The sequence below is a fragment of the Lampris incognitus genome, chromosome 10 (assembly GCF_029633865.1).
Source record: "Lampris incognitus isolate fLamInc1 chromosome 10, fLamInc1.hap2, whole genome shotgun sequence".
In the NCBI taxonomy this organism is placed as follows: domain Eukaryota; kingdom Metazoa; phylum Chordata; class Actinopteri; order Lampriformes; family Lampridae; genus Lampris; species Lampris incognitus.
In genome coordinates, this window is record NC_079220.1 from 17,620,215 (window position 1) to 17,633,389 (window position 13,175).

A 13,175-nucleotide genomic window follows, 5' to 3' on the forward strand; every position below is an offset into this window, starting at 1 on the left:
AACTGTGGAGATCATGTCAGGTCATTGATAAAGGCCCTGATAAACCGTTGACAAATGCCAGACTTGGTGAGTGGGCCTCTACACTCAACCTCAGCAGACATCTCTAGCATGTTCATGGCAAGCGCAAATAGGATCACTGAAATGGTGCATCCAGTGATGATTCCCTTTTCAAGCATGTGCCATTCTGATGTTGTGGATCCAGAGGAGACCCTTAGGCTGAAGCTGATGTAGTAGTCCAGTATGTGGTCCCTGAACTTGCCTGGGATGTGGTGCCGGTTCAGTGCCACCAGCTTGTAGTGTATGGATCCATAAGTGTTTGCGAGGTCCAACCACAGCACAACTACATCAACCTTGTTCTCCCTGGCCTCTGTGATCAGTTGGGTGACCATGCCTGTGTGCTCCAGATGATCCAGTACCTTCAGGAACCCTCTTTTTAGAAATGTTGATGTAGGGGTTCTTCAGAAGGTTGTCTGGCAGACACCTGGCAACAATGCTGAAGAATATCTTTCTTTCAACATTGAGAAGTGAGATGGTTCTGAACTGATTATTGTTTTTTGACTCCTCCTTCGGAATCCACAACCCTCCCATATACCTCCACTGATGAGCAACCTTGGTCCTTCTCCAGATCAAATTTACGATCCTCTAGAACCTGTGGACTGGCCTTGGGCAGTTCTTATAAACTTTGTAGGGTACCCTACTTGGTTCCGGGGCTGAGCTTGCTCTTGCCTTTTGACCACCTCCTGGAGCTCCTTCAAGCTAGGCCCCTTCTCATCAAACTCCAGGGTTGGTGCCGGTGAATTTATCAAGGACTTGCAGATTTCCAGATCTTACTCCCTGGTTGCATCACTGAAGGAGTTTCTGGGGTGGCTGTTGATCTCAGTGACCTCAGCTGGAGGTTCTGGGCACTGTGGGTTGACTCCGGGCCTGGCTCGTCCTGGGTCTCACCAGGACACGCACGAAACAGGCCCGTACTGCTATGCATTAAAACTTTTTTTCCCCCCTGTATCTGTGTTGATATATATATATATATATATATATATATATATATATATATATATATATATATATATATATATAGTGGTTAGTGCGGTGGCCTCACAGCAAGAAGATCCTGGGTTCGAGCTCCGGGGTAGTCCAACCTTGGGGGTCGTCCCGAGTCGTCCTCTGTGTGGAGTTTGCATGTTCTCCCCGTGTCTGCATGGGTTTCCTCTGGGTGCTCCAGTTTCCTCCCACAGTCCAAAGACATGCAGGTCAGGTGACTTGGCTGTACTAAATTGTCCCTAGGTGTGACTGTGTGTGTGTGTGTGTGTGTGTCACCCCTGTCATGGACTGGCGGCCTGTCCAGGTTGTCTCCCTGCCTGCCACCCAATAACTGATGGGATAGGCTCCAGCATCCCTGCAACCCTGAGGAAGGCTAAGCTGTTTGAATAATGAATGAATGAATTTGTAACCCCCCCCCCCACACACACACACACACACCTTTAGACGATGTCTAGTCACACTGCTCTGTAAGCAAAAATGCTACAGTAGATAAGCTGGATATAATATCAATATGGTCTGGCAGTGGACTCAAGGGCAACCGCAAACTCTCCCCACAACCTCTGCACCTCCAAAAACTGTAGTGTTCAAAGATTATGTAAGAAAGAGAGATGGAAACACAATTTTCAAGTAATAAGTGATTCCTATACACCCTCCCCCATTTTTTGCCTGTGGTGTTGTTTAATTTTTTTTTTAAACTAAATAATGGAAATGCACCAAATTTGTATCTTATAATTTCAATTTTTAAAATATTTTCTTCAAATTGGGATTAACACTTTGAAAGCTACTGTTGGTCTTGTCATTTGGCACAGGTTATAATGATAACTCGGTGAAATCAATATTTTTCCTCAGTCTTACATAACCATTCCTATTGCCAATCGTGATACCTTCTGTTCTTTTGAGAGGCCTGCATGTACTGGTTTACCATGTCACTCTCATGTCCTAGGAAGGAGCATAGCATGAGCGGGGCCTCCTGGAGCTCCACAGGGACCACCAGGCTGACGGAGCAGACACAACTCCTAAGGAAACTAAGACAGGAGCAGAGCTCTGGCCTCTGTCTTCTCCGCACCTTGGCACGAACCTTTGGACCTTATTTCCTCTGTGGCACCTTCTGCCTGATCATCCATGATGCCTTCATGTTCACCATACCACAGGTGCTCAGGTCAGTGGATTACGGCCGATAAATCTGAAAATTCCAAACTGTATGTTTGTGTATATATATATATATATATGTGTGTGTGTGTGTGTGTGTGTGTGTGTGTGTGTGTGTGTGTGTGTGTGCGTGCGTGCGTGCGTGCGTGCGTGCGTGCGTGCGTGCGTGCGTGCGTGCGTGCGTGTGTGTGTGTGTGTGCACGCAATATCTTTACAATTGATGTCATTATAGACCTAATAGGTGTAATGAAATACTGCAGTGATGTTGGCCAGTTGGCTGTGTCCCACAAGTAAATCTCAATGTCACTAATGTTTGGCAATGGGCAAAAAAAGTACTCTGACAGCATGTTTGTTGTAATACTATAGCACTTATCATTTTGTTGCCTTGGGTGCAGTTGTGAGGAGAAGTCATGCAAACTACAAACCTTGCACCCAGAAATTTGATGAATATAAAACATTGAGTATGTGTCTATGCTAATGTGAAAATTAGCATCCATTTTCTTCTCCCCTCTCTTTCCATATACAGCCTGCTGCTAGGCTTCATGCAAGAGGAGAATGATCTCTTGTGGAAGGGCTATCTGTACGCCTTCCTCATGTTCCTGATGTCCTGCCTGCAATCTCTCTTCAGCCACCAATACATGTACTCGTGTTTCACTGTGGGCATGAGAGTCAAAACCGCTGTCATGGGCCTGGTTTACAGGAAGGTAGGGAGAGTTGGATTACATCTATCTAGGCTTTAGGCAAAAGAAAGGGAAAGCATAATGAAAATGTGAAAGGACTGGAACGAAGGAGAGAAGTCAAAGGGAAGGAAAGGAAAGAATGATGGATTGTCAGGTAAAGTCGAGTTTACTTGTGTAGACCTAAGTCACAGTCTTTTTTTCTGCTTTATTCAACAGCAACAGTATAGACCATTGGTGGCTAACCATGTGCCATGGAGAGCCATGTGTATGCAGGTTTTCATTCCAACCCGACTCCACACCAGGTGATTTCACTGATACATTCTTCCTCTTTTGGTTGAAGGGCTGCTAATCAGTGAAATCACCTGGTGTGGAGTCCGGCTGGAATGAAAACCTGCAGACACATGGCTCTCCATGGCACATGGTTAGCCACCCCTGGTATAGATAGACAGGGAGGTAGAGAGGGGATGGCATGTATCAAATGTTGCCGGCTGGTTTCAAACCGATGACATTGCGACCATGTGGCCATGTGATATATGCTGTAACTATTCGGCTATGCCTCCATGGTTCGTCTAAGAGGAGGTAAGGAAGGAGGGAGTGAAATGTTAAATGAAAGAAGGAAGGAAGGAAGGAAGGAAGGAAGGAAGGAAGGAAGGAAGGAAGGAAGGAAGGAAGGAAGGAAGGAAGAGGAACCATGTGAGACAGACATAAAGTACATTATCTATCCATATATTTAGCATCTACGCAGCATATCAATACATCGGTTCTGATTAGCAACCTTAAGAGCACACAAACTAACAGTATTTTGTAACTTTTGCATGAAATGTTCCCCTAGTCTCTAGTCATCAACAACACGGCGCGCCGTCAGTGTACGGTGGGACAGATTGTCAACCTGGTGTCGGCTGATACCCAGAAGCTCATGGACTTTGTGGTATACTTCAATGCTGTGTGGTTGGCACCCATAGAGATTGCCCTCTGTCTCTACTTTCTCTGGCAGGTAGTGAAAATACAGGAATGATACACATCTGAGCAAATCTGCACAACTTTACATCCTCATGCTTAAGCAACAAATAAGAAATGTCTATATGGTCCCCTTCGCACTACTATTGTAATTTGCCTCAATGGAATAGCAGGGATTGTCTGATTCTTGATCTTCACTTAGCCTTCAGATTTCCCTCCAATAATCTCTTCTGTCTCTTCTCTCTTTCTTTGTCCATTTCATAGCGTCTTGGCCCCTCCGCCTTAGCTGGCATTGCTACTGTCATCCTCATTTTTCCTCTCAATGGCTTCATCGCCAAAATGAGGAGTAAACTGCAGGTGAGGGAATTCATGTGCATCTGTAAATATACAGACACAAGTACTCATGAACATATAGACCAACACATGGAGGCACAGGTACACAAATAATACAGTACAATACAAATACATGAAGAGCCAATACCACATGTTTTATTTAGTGTTTGCATCTTCAGGTCTGTTGTTTCAGTGCTCTTAGTGTTCATCTTATTCAAGAAGCCATTAGACCAGTACAGCATCTGTACTTGTTCTCTTATTTGAACCCTCAAATACAGGGTCAATTAAGTATTTTTTGCCATCTTTCACAGGTTGGGTAAGTGGGTTGTTGTACAGGACTTTTGCTGTTGTGTTGATGCACAAATCTGTATACTTCATGGCACCATTTTCCCTCTAGAATGCTAAATAATTGTGTGCTGTTTTAAAAGTTCTATAATATTTAGTATCCTTTGTCATCTCATAAATTGCTCGTTTACTAGTTAAACCTGCACTTGTACAGTATAGATAGTTGCAATTGTTTATGTTCCAAAACGTTGTAGACCTCAGTTATTGTTCACCGTAGCCTGACTTTACTGAATACACAGTGAGTGAATCACATACCAACAGTATTCATTCAAACTGTCCTCTTTCATGAGCACTAATTATAACTCCCCCTATGCTATACCTGGAAATGCCCCTGTTCTGCTCTTAGGAGGTCCAGATGATGTTCATGGATGGACGCATCAAGCTAATGAATGAGATCCTGAATGGCATCAAGATCCTTAAGTTTTATGGCTGGGAACCAGTCTTCCTAAGCCGGATACAGGGGCTGAGAGAGAGGGAACTCCTTGCCCTAAAAAAGTCCCAGATCCTCTACTCAGTCTCCCTCGCCTCCTTCAACTCCTCCACCTTTCTGGTGAGACAGTGGCATCCAAGTAGGAAAAAAGTGTGGCAAACTCTGGCTCCATATACAATTCTCTTTCATTATTTCTCTTTTACTGAGATAATGTTTCGGCCCTCAGGCCTTCTTCAAGATCAACAACTAGAGGAGTGCACTCAGTAGAGTGCAGATCTCAGGTTATCACAATTTCAAAGCCCTTATTAAAAGACATCAAATGTGTTTAACCATCGCGGTTTTCATGATATGAAATGAAGGTAAATGGCTGCTCTGCTGATTGACTTTCATTCATGATACAACCGTAGGAAAACATAGCTCAGCCATGAGAAATGTTTTATTGTAGCTACAGAGATGATTTCCAGCTGTGACTGTGATTAATCCTACTCTTGAAATTGTAGTTTTATAGCAGAGTTTTAACATTGGAGACTGTGGAATTTCCGCATGGTGGCAAGGTGAATAAGGTGAATTATTTTTGGTTCATCCAGTGTTCCTCTAGTTGTCCTGCGTTGAGATCACAATGAATGATTTGCTGCCTTGTGAAATACGATCAACTTCTCATTTCCTTTCAAGACTCATACCCAAATACATGATGTTTTGGTTTTGATCATTTCACTGCCCAATCTAACTCAACCGTAGATGTAACTTGTGAATGTGCAGAGTTAAGTCGGAGCGGGCAGCTTCAGAGAGCAGCGTTGGTCAAGCGATCTAGAGAGAGAATGAAGAGATCAAGTGGCGATAGCGAGAACAAACATTTTTCAAAGGTTTTTAATCACTGCACCCACAAGAGGTTCTTCGTCATACAGTCATAATTTTGTACAATACATTTTAGGCTGATAGCTCCAGTAGTTTGCGATATTGGCAGTGGACAGACAACCACACACACTGGGGTGTAATTGGGGATGGCTTTTGTCCCCAATTGGACAAGCTGTCCCCAATTAACTGGCCTTTCGTCTGAAATGTGATCCTGAATGTAAGATGTCAGGGACACAAACCCGCACACACGTGCAACCAAACACATAGTCCCCTCCAGGCTACCGCTTGGCAGAGATAATAATAGCAGGACATAGACACTGGTATGTTATGTAGTCCACAACCTAGTAACACATCTGATGGTGATTAGACAATCATGTTCGAACATTAGGGTGGGAAAAACAAGGCCTCTTGATTGTTTTTCTTACCCTCATGGTGGAACATGATTGTCTAATTACCATCAGATGTGTTACTAGGTTGTGGCCTACATAACATACCAGTGCCTGTGTCCTACTATTATTATTGATCTTGAGGAAGGCCTGAGGGCGGAAACATCATCTAAATAAAAGAGAAGTGACAAAAGAGAAGTGCATATGGAGCTAGAGTGTGCAACACTTTTTTCCTACTTGCAAATCTACTTCCAGTGATCAGCACCTCACTACAACCCTTGATGTGCGTTACTTTTCCATTATAGCGACAGTGGTATCAACCATATCCTGGTATGTTAAGATATGTCTTATATACATGTAATATCATACAACTGATATATCATGGAAACAAGGTCAGTGTAATGCTATTTTAAAGTCACTTGATTAGAGGGTCATGATTGTGTTGCTCAAAGTCATTCCATCGCAACTCTTTCACAACCATTAACTTATTCATTGAGAATCACCAAACATGCAACTGTAAAAAATGCCATAGTGGATGAATTAGACATGACATGAAAACCTTGTCTTCAATGAGTGGTGAAAAAAAAAGAAAAAAAAAGATTTGAGACTTTGTAATATTACTTTAAACCTGTGATCAATTTAGTAAAAGGTTGTTGCATTTTGTGTCCCCTGTAGATAGCATTCACCATGTTTGGTGTTTATGTGCTGATTGATGACAAGAATGTCCTGGATGCCCAGAAAGTCTTTGTGTCCATGGCACTCATAAACATCCTGAAGACACCACTGAGTCAGCTGCCTTTTGCCATGAGCACAACCATGCAGGTCAGATGATGAATGATGTCATCACTGTAAGAAAGATGTTCTTATTATAACAGGAAGGTGGGCCTCCAGGTAGCGTAGTGGTCTTTTCCATTGCCTGCCAACTCAGAGATCGCCGGATCGAATCTCCATGTTACCTCCGGCTTGGTCGGCTGTCCCTACAGACACAATTGGCCATGTCTGCGGGTGGGAAGCCGGATGTGGTATGTGTCCTTGTCACTGCACTAGCGCCTCCTCTGGTGGGTCAGGATGCCTGTTCGAGGGGGAGGGAGAATTGGGGGGAATAGCGTGATCCTCCCACGTGCTACGTCCCCCTGGTGAAACTCCTCACTGTTAGGTGAAAAGAAGCAACTGGTGACTCCATGTGAATTGGAGGAGATATGCGGTAGTCTGCAGCCCTCCCGGGATCGGCAGAGGGGGTGGAGCAGCGACCGGGACAGTTTGGAAGAGTGGGGTAATTGGCTGACTACAACTGGGGAGAAAAAAAAGCGGGGGGGGGGGGGATTATGACAGGAAGATCCCTCTCCAAAAAGGATGTCAGTTTGTTTAAAAAGAACCACTACAGGGTTTCCATTACTGGTTGTTCTCTGTGCTAGCCTAACAGTTGGTATCAAAAAACTTATAGATTTTAAAAGATTAATATAATATGTGTACATGAAATGAAGTTACGCACATTAACAGCAGGAAATTCAAGGACAAATCCCTAATACTACAGTTAGGGGAACAGACCAGTGAATTTACTATACATATGCATGTGTGTACACATGCAGGATAAAGACCGTGGATAGTGGAAGGGTGAAGGAAGGGGTTGGGCACAAACCTTGGTTCATGTATGTATTTGTATGTTGATGGGCCAGGAGGGAGTAGTACAAACCCCTGGTAAGGAATGTGTTGAATTGAGCAAAACATGACTGTACCACTATCTGAACCGAAAAGATAAAGTCAGCATCAAAGATAACTCCTACATTTGTTGCAGGTGACTTAAAAGATTGCCAAGTTCATTTTGAATCAGTTATGGTTATATGGGGGGCCAAAATGTACTATCTTCAATTTTTCTTCATTAAGATTTGAAGAATTGATGAGAAACCCAACCCTTTATGTAAGCATAACTTTCTTAGTGGTCTAGACTCTATAAGTTTCTGGATCTGAATGTTTGGTATAGGGTGCCATCATCAGCATAGAGGTGTATAGATTGCCACAACAAAAGTGACCCAGAGGGAACAAGAAAAAAAATCTCAAGGCCTGAGCACATCAGCACCGATTGATAGTGGTTGGAAATCTGACTCTTATAAACAGACTTGGCTCTTTCAGACCGCGCAAGAGTAAAGTCGATTCTGAAGCAATTCATTTAACTCACTTTTTAGAAATTGATCATCTCTGCAGGCCACATGCAACTCATCTGGCAAATTAAATCTAACATGACTGTGGCAAGGGTTTATCAAGTAGAGACACAAACAAAGATGGTAGTTGAGCGTTCAATGGCTCGATTATTAAAACACAATTTAAAACACCAAAAACGTCAATTCAAAACAAGACATCTGTAGCGTCTGTATAAGAGAGAGCTGTGTGGTTCTGATTCTCATTCTGTTCCTGTCTCTGTGGACACTAGTTAATCTATCCCGAGTTAATGAGGCTAATTCGAGACAGCTAGTCTGCGCCCTACCTCGCCACAATGGCGAACTGAGCACCACATGTCACAACTTAGCTACATATATTGAGTGAATTCATTTTAGGGTTTTGCTTTGTGAGTAACTGACCATATGATGCATACTGAGCAGCAGTATGGTTTCATGCCATGAAAGAGTACTACAGATATGATGTTTGCTTTGAGAATGTTGATTGAGAAGTATAGAGAAGGCCAGAAGGAGTTACATTCTGTCTTTGTAGATTTAGAGAAAGCATATGACAGGGTGCTGAGAGAGGAGGTGTGGTATTGTACAAGGAAGTCAGGAGTTGCAGAGAAGTATGTAGGAGTGGTGCAGGATATGTATGACAGAAGTGTGACAGTGGTGAGGTGTGCAGTTGGAATGACAGATGGGTTCAAGGTGGAGGTGGGATTACAACAAGGATCAGCTCTGAGCCCTTTCTTGTTTGCAATGGTGATGGACAGGTTGACGGACGAGATCAGGCAGGAGTCTCAGTGGACTATGATGTTTGCGGATGCCATTGTGATCTGTAGCGAAAGTAGGGTGCAGGTTGAGGAAAGCCTGGAGAGGTGGAGGTATGCACTGGAGAGAAGAGGAATGAAAGTCAGTAGGAGCAAGACGAAATACCTATGCGTGAATGAGAGGGAGGACAGTGGTATGGTAAGGATGCAAGGAGTAGAGGTGATGAAGGTATTTGAGTTTAAATACTTGGGGTCAACTGTCCAAAGTAACAGGGAGTGCAGAAGAGAGGTGAAGAAGACAGTGCAGGCAGGGTGGAGTGGGTGGAGAAGAGTGTCAGGAGTGATTTGCAACAGAAAGGTACCAGCAAGAGTTAAAGGGAAGGTTTAAAAGATGGTTGTGAGACCAGCTATGTTATATGGTTTGGAGACAGTGGTGCTGATGAAAGGACAGGGGGTGGTGCTGGAGGTGGCAGAGTTGAAGATGCTAAGATTTTCATTGGGAGTGGCGAAGAAGGACAGGATTAGGAATGAGTATATTAGAGGGACAGCTCAGGTTGCATGGTTTGGAGACAAAGTAAGAGAGGCAAGATTGAACATGTGTTGAGGAGAGATACTGGGTATATTGGGAGAAGGATGCTTAATATGGAGCTGCCAGGGGAGAGAAAAAGAAAAAGGCCAAAGAGGAAGTTTATGGATGTGGTGAGAGAGGACATGCAGGTGGCTGGTGTGACAGAAGAAGATGCAGACGACAGGAAGAAATGGAAACGGATGATCCGCTCTGGCAACCCCTAACAGGAGCAGCCGAAAGTAGTAGTAGTAGTAGTGACAGACCATATGATCCAGCAGCTTGCAAGGATTTAGCCAGTGACTGAACTTATGACTACTGGTTCATTCATTCACTAGACAAATTGTATAAAATGCAGTAGTCGCATCACAAAAAGTGGAATCATCATCGGGACACTAGGTTTATTGAGAGAGAAATGTTTCATCACTCATCTAAGTGACCTCTTCAGTCTCAACTGACTGCAGGTATCCCCACCCTTATAAACATTATAATGGCATAATGACCAAAAACGATCAGTTTCATATGCAAATTGCCCTGAGCATTAACTAGAGTTTCAATGGCAATGTGCACAATTTTAAGGATGGCAACAGATATACTCTTACCCCCCCCCCCCCGCATTCAGCGATGAGTACATCTGTCACCGTCTTACATCATCTTTCATAATATATTGGTCTTGCTACAACAAGATAATTTCACTGACAGTGGTTTTGCCACACATACCCCCTTGGCTTTTTGGATGTGAAGATAATTACAGACATCGTTTATATGCTGTTTCAAGCAATTGTCTAACCTGATTTATGTAGAGCTGTCAGAAGAGTAATAGTTTGTCTTGGCCCAGGCCATCGTCTCCCTGAAACGTCTTGGAAAGTTCCTCTGCCAGGATGAGCTAAAGCTAGACAACGTGGAGCGAGTCCCTTACAGTCCGGGTAGGAACAAAACACACACACACACACCCACACACACCCACACACACACACACACACACACACACACACACACACACAAAGAATTTGAATTCTCTTACATGTAAAGTTGGTGCTGTTGTAATCTATCAGAAAGGACATTTTGAACTATTTAAAGTACACAGCACTTTTGCACTTTACTGGACAACAGCTTCAAATATTGACCACTATATCTCAAATGGTGGGAGCTAAATGGTTTTTAAAACTGTTTTCTTTAAAGGTTGCAGTGAAATGTGGCTCTTTTAATCTGACTGACTCTCACTTAAACCACAAAGTTAGATTTGGTTTAGGTTTGCATGACTCCCTTGGACTTGATTGTGCCTTGGCTTTGCATTGTACCTATATGCATCCTTCAACACGTCGTATCTGTGAGATTTCTCTGAATATTGACTGTGTTTAGGATTCAATCTATTATTTTCTTAGAAAAGTTGAATTGCTGCTCATGGTTTGTTTGTTTTTTTGTAGCATATAAGTGAGAGTTGTCAAAAAAATTTGATATGTGTGTCCCTACAGACGCAATTGGTCATGTCTGCGGGTGGGAAGCCAGATGTGGGTATGTGTCCTGGCTGCCGCACTAGCACCTCCTCTGGTCGGTTGGGGCGCCTGTTCGGAGGGGAGGGGGAACTGGGGGAATAGCATGATCCTCCCACGTGCTACGTCCCCCTGGCGAAACTCCTCACTGTCAGGTGAAAAGAAGCGGCTGGCGACTCCACATCGGAGGAGGCATGTGGTAGTCTGCAGCCCTCCCTGGATCGTCGGCAGAGGGGGTGGAACAGAGATCAGGACGACTTGGGGGAGTGGGGTGATTGGCCAGATGCAATTGGGGAGAAAAGGGAGGGGGGGTCATATATTGCACTTACTAAATATAGGGGGAGATTATGAGGGATTTTTGGAGCCATTTGAATTACTAAAAAAAAAATATGCAAATTTTGTAAATTCTCTCTCTCTCTCTCTCTCTCTCTCTCTCTCTCTCTCTCTCTCTCTCTCTCTCTCTCTCTCTCAACCCTCCCCTAGATGGAGATGGAGTGGTGATAGAAGGGGGTACCTTTGCATGGTCCAGGGAGGGGCCACCATGCCTACGGAGGATCAATGTGCGCGTGAAGAAGGGCTCACTGGTAGCTGTGGTCGGCCATGTTGGCTCAGGGAAGTCCTCTCTGCTTTCTGCCATGCTTGGGGAGACTGAGAAGAGGAGTGGCCATGTCGCCATCAAGGTAAAATCTCTCTTGAATGAAAAGAGAAAAAACATGTTCTGCCTATGCAAATCTGCAACTTTCTTTTCAACACAAGTATCTAGGACGGATTTTTTTTGACTGATTTTTCAAGTTTCGAATTGAGCATTAACCCATGTTCACTGCACTTTGATTGTTGCACTTTTGTGTGTGTTTTGTCAACCCACAGATCAGGTATGTTAATTTGGGTCATTTGGAATCCAGGGTTTAGTTCAAGGTTCACAAATTGCTCATGTCATGTCTTGTGAGGTGAGCACTTTTTAAGGTTAGAAATGTTTCAGTGTGACGTTAGATGTTAATTTTAGATACTGAGATTTCATCATCGGAACTTTATCAATACTGTGCCATTGCATATGACCATTCGTGCTCTTTCACAGGGTTCAGTGGCCTATGTGCCCCAGCAGGCGTGGATCCAGAATGCGACCGTTAAAGACAACATTGTGTTTGGTCAGGAGAAGATGGAGAGCTGGTACCACCGAGTGGTGGAGGCTTGTGCACTGTTGCCTGACCTGGAGATCCTGCCTGCTGGAGACAGCACTGAGATAGGAGAGAAGGTAAACACACAGAAACCTCCTGGCCTCTGTGGATAGTCGATAAATCCAGTCTAAGGATGACTATACACACAAAAACCTCCATCACTGACAGAACAGGAAAATCAGGGGGCGTCTGGGTAGCATAGCTGTCTATTCCATTGCCTACCAACATGGGGATCTTGTTTGAATCCCCGTGTTACCTCTGGCTTGGTTAGGTGTCCCTACAGACACAAATGGCCGTGTCTGTGGGTGGGAAGCCAGATGTGGGTATGTGTCCTGGTTGCTGCACTAGCACCTCCTCTGGTTGGTCAGGGTGCCTGTTCGGGGGGAGGGGGAACTGGGGGGAATAGTGTGATCTTCCCACGTCCCCCTGGCGAAACTCCTCACTGTCAGGTGAAAAGAAAGGGCTGGTGACTCCACATGTATCAGAGGAGGCATGTGGTAGTCTGCAGCCCTCCCTGGATCAGCAGAGGGGGTGGAGCAGCGACCGGGACGGCTCAGAGAGTGGGGTGAATTGCCAGGTTCAATTGCGGAGAAAAAGGAGGAAAAAAAAAAAGAATAGGAAAATCAAAGTAAAAAGTAGATTTACATGTCCAATTATCAGTCTAACAGGCATATCGTTGCCATAACAGCATAAAATTTCGAGTGGTAGGTGGAAGAGGGGCACAATAGTAGACACCAGTAATAATGGTGTCTAAGTAAGGGTAGAATAGTAATTGTTGTTATGAATGGTGTTAAATGATTTATATCGGCTATAGAATACCACTATGAAGTTTCAAATGTT

The 13,175-nt window shown here is 44.1% G+C and overlaps 1 protein-coding gene across 1 annotated transcript in view; it reads left to right on the forward strand.

The window, feature by feature from the left end:
* The window catches only part of LOC130120009 (multidrug resistance-associated protein 1-like), a 57,224-nt gene that overhangs the window by 22,126 nt on the left and 21,923 nt on the right, over positions 1-13,175 (forward strand). Inside the window, exons 8-16 of the mRNA XM_056288621.1 lie at positions 1,985-2,200; positions 2,717-2,894; positions 3,703-3,864; positions 4,092-4,184; positions 4,852-5,055; positions 6,852-6,998; positions 10,506-10,593; positions 11,644-11,840; positions 12,236-12,412. Coding sequence (XP_056144596.1) covers positions 1,985-2,200; positions 2,717-2,894; positions 3,703-3,864; positions 4,092-4,184; positions 4,852-5,055; positions 6,852-6,998; positions 10,506-10,593; positions 11,644-11,840; positions 12,236-12,412 — 1,462 coding nt within the window. The remainder of the gene's footprint in view (positions 1-1,984; positions 2,201-2,716; positions 2,895-3,702; positions 3,865-4,091; positions 4,185-4,851; positions 5,056-6,851; positions 6,999-10,505; positions 10,594-11,643; positions 11,841-12,235; positions 12,413-13,175) is intronic.